At 41.8% G+C, this 2671-nt stretch overlaps 1 protein-coding gene across 1 annotated transcript; it reads right to left on the reverse strand.

Annotated features, from left to right (window-relative positions):
• Positions 1-573: 573 nt before the first annotated feature.
• Positions 574-1797, reverse strand: LOC105563962 (protein mesh-like). Its single transcript, XM_012015996.1, has 3 exons — positions 1632-1797; positions 1279-1560; positions 574-1102 (listed from the first exon to the last, which is right to left on the reverse strand). Exons 1-3 carry the CDS (start codon positions 1697-1699, stop codon positions 589-591), a joined length of 864 nt encoding a protein of 287 aa, XP_011871386.1. The 5' UTR covers positions 1700-1797; the 3' UTR covers positions 574-588.
• Positions 1798-2671: the final 874 nt, after the last annotated feature.

Raw genomic sequence — 2671 nt, forward strand, 5'->3', positions numbered from 1 at the left:
ACTGCCCAATTCAAACGTGCGAGATCGATCGATCGTTACAACTCTCTGCGCGCCTAGTAACGATCGATCGATCTCGCCGCACGTTTGAATTGGGCAGTGGGCCGGCCTAAAACAGCGATTTTTAATAATTAATAACTCGCTGACTTTTGCGAAAATTGCAAAATGGTAGAGGACTTTTCGACTTAGTCTAGTCCACTCTATCCCACAATAAGCGTTGATGCGGGTATTACATAACACCCTGTATAATTTATTATACGCTTGTAATTCTTTTTACTAGCCTTTACGCACAAACTCATACCAGGATAAGTTGCGCACAGCGTAGCAGAACATTTTCATACGTAAAACACTTAGTTCAGAAGTCTAATAAAAAAGATATTGGTATTTGACACCCAGATAGCGCGCATAGTTCTATGAATATTCTTCTGGGGTGCAAATATTGTTAATTTCAGAATATTCCAATCGAATATTCTATAAATATATATAAATTGTTACAATTGGAAATCATACATTCATAACAAAGAGGAACGTTTTTAGAATATTCGTCGTGAATGCCTTTGGAATATTTTGCTCAGAATAATTTTTTAATATTCATCGATTAATATTCATTATGTAATGGAACACCAGCCGTTCACCTGCTACCGAGGTAAGATGCGTCGCCATCACCGGGCCGTGAATGTTGTTCGGCATTTGCTCGAATCTACCTTGCACATCGAGCTTGTCCCTGATATCGTTCACTCGTAACATAACGAATTCACCCTTGCCGTTGAAGGTGTACTCCACGCCGTCGAACGTGACAAAGTGAGGATCGCCGAATATTGCCGACACCCCCGGCGCTTGATAGGCGATGCAATCCTGGGACGGTCTTCTCTCGAATCGGAATGTCTCGCAACCGACGGCCTGCTCTTCCTGCCAGAGACAACACGCGTAGATGGGCACGATGTCGTGCCACCAGTGCGAGAGAGTCGGGACTTTGTTAGCCTCGTTCCACGGGAAGAAGCCCAAATTGTGAGATCGATGCGGTCGCGAGCCCCATTGCTGGTCGTAAGTCAGCATCAGATAACCATTTTTATCGTAACAGCATTGTTGCTCCGAACCGTCCATGCTGAGATACAACACGAATAAACGTATAATGTAAAAGGGAATTACTTTAGGTCTCACCAAAACCAATAATTTCCCTAATAAAGTACAAAAGAATGATCCAGAGATCAAAAACTTTATCGATTACCATGTGTGCTGAAAGTAGGCGAACTGCCCCTCGCAAAACGTACGACTACTTACTTGGGCGCACCTGTCCTCACGCAGTGAGTCGCATACTGATTATAATAGCAGTCTATATTCGAATCCTTGTCGCAGTTGTAGTCGGGGAGGAAGCGGCCTTTGTCGTACAAAGCGTGATCCATGATGCATGGACAAAGCGCTACTTCGGCCGCGAAGTTTTTGAGATACCGATCATGCATAATCCATTTGTCGCAGATTTTTGTGGCCCACTTCGACCCGAACTGCCGCTCCCATTGAGGAGCGAAGTACCAGCCGAGCGGAATCGGCCTGCTCCACAGGCTCCTAAAATTTCAATCGTTCAGTCCCAGACGTATCGCCGTACATTACAATCATTTTTATCCCGCGAAACCTACGGCGTTATCGACAGCCCGGAGTACAAGTGCGGCTCGGTCAAATTGATTTGGATGAAGCCGAACACCATGTCCAAGTGGTACGGATTGTACGCTTCCCGGTACTTGGCTGGTTTGATGATGTAATTACCAATGTTGGTATGCGACCTCTGAAATGTATGTAATCAATTAATTGACCGCCATTATTCTTTCTCACCGTTTCCGATTCCCTCGCGGAAAGAATTTCTATAAATAACTACAAAAATTGACTTGAAATAGAAATTTGTAGAAATTTTTATATCTTCGTAACGGGAACTTATAGCCAACCCAGCTGGCTAGTTGCTTTATTTAAAGTTGATACAACGTTTCGACCCTATAGTTTGGGTCCTTTTCAAGTATTACTTAAGTAAGTCATCTTGTCAGAAGTGACAGTGTCAAATTGTAAATTGATGATACATGTGAGCGCTGTGATTGTTGATTTTATATCTTCGTTGAAACTTAATTTTTTTGTAAAAATATCTACGAAATAGTACAACAAATTACAATGTTCTCAAATCAAGAAATTATTGCAAGTAGTGTTTCATGTACAATTTTGTAAAAATTAGTAGAAAACTTTACTAGTTTTACAAATTTGCGAAACAACAAAATCTTAAGGAACGATATCGTCTGCTCACTTGTAGAATATTGCAAAAATTGACAAAAGCGTTCCAATTCTAGCATTGTCGTGTTAATTTTTATAACACTTTTTAAATTCACGTAGAATTTCTTAGATTCTGGCAGTTATATCTTAGTTTTTGTAGTATACAGGGTGTTATGTAATACCCGCATCAACGCTTATTGTGGGATAGAGTGGACTAGACTAAGTCGAAAAGTCCTGTACCACTTTGCAGGTTTTGCAATAGTTAACGAGTTATTAATTATTAAAAATCGCTGTCTTAGGCCGGCCCACTGCCCAATTCAAACGTGCGGCGAGATCGATCGATCGTTACAACTCTCTGCGCGCCTAGTAACGATCGATCGATCTCGCCGCACGTTTGAATTTGGCAGTGGGCCGGCCTAAGACA

This window comes from Vollenhovia emeryi, unplaced genomic scaffold, assembly GCF_000949405.1.
Source record: "Vollenhovia emeryi isolate VEMERY1.0 unplaced genomic scaffold, V.emery_V1.0 DF944163.1, whole genome shotgun sequence".
In the NCBI taxonomy this organism is placed as follows: Eukaryota; Metazoa; Arthropoda; class Insecta; order Hymenoptera; family Formicidae; genus Vollenhovia; species Vollenhovia emeryi.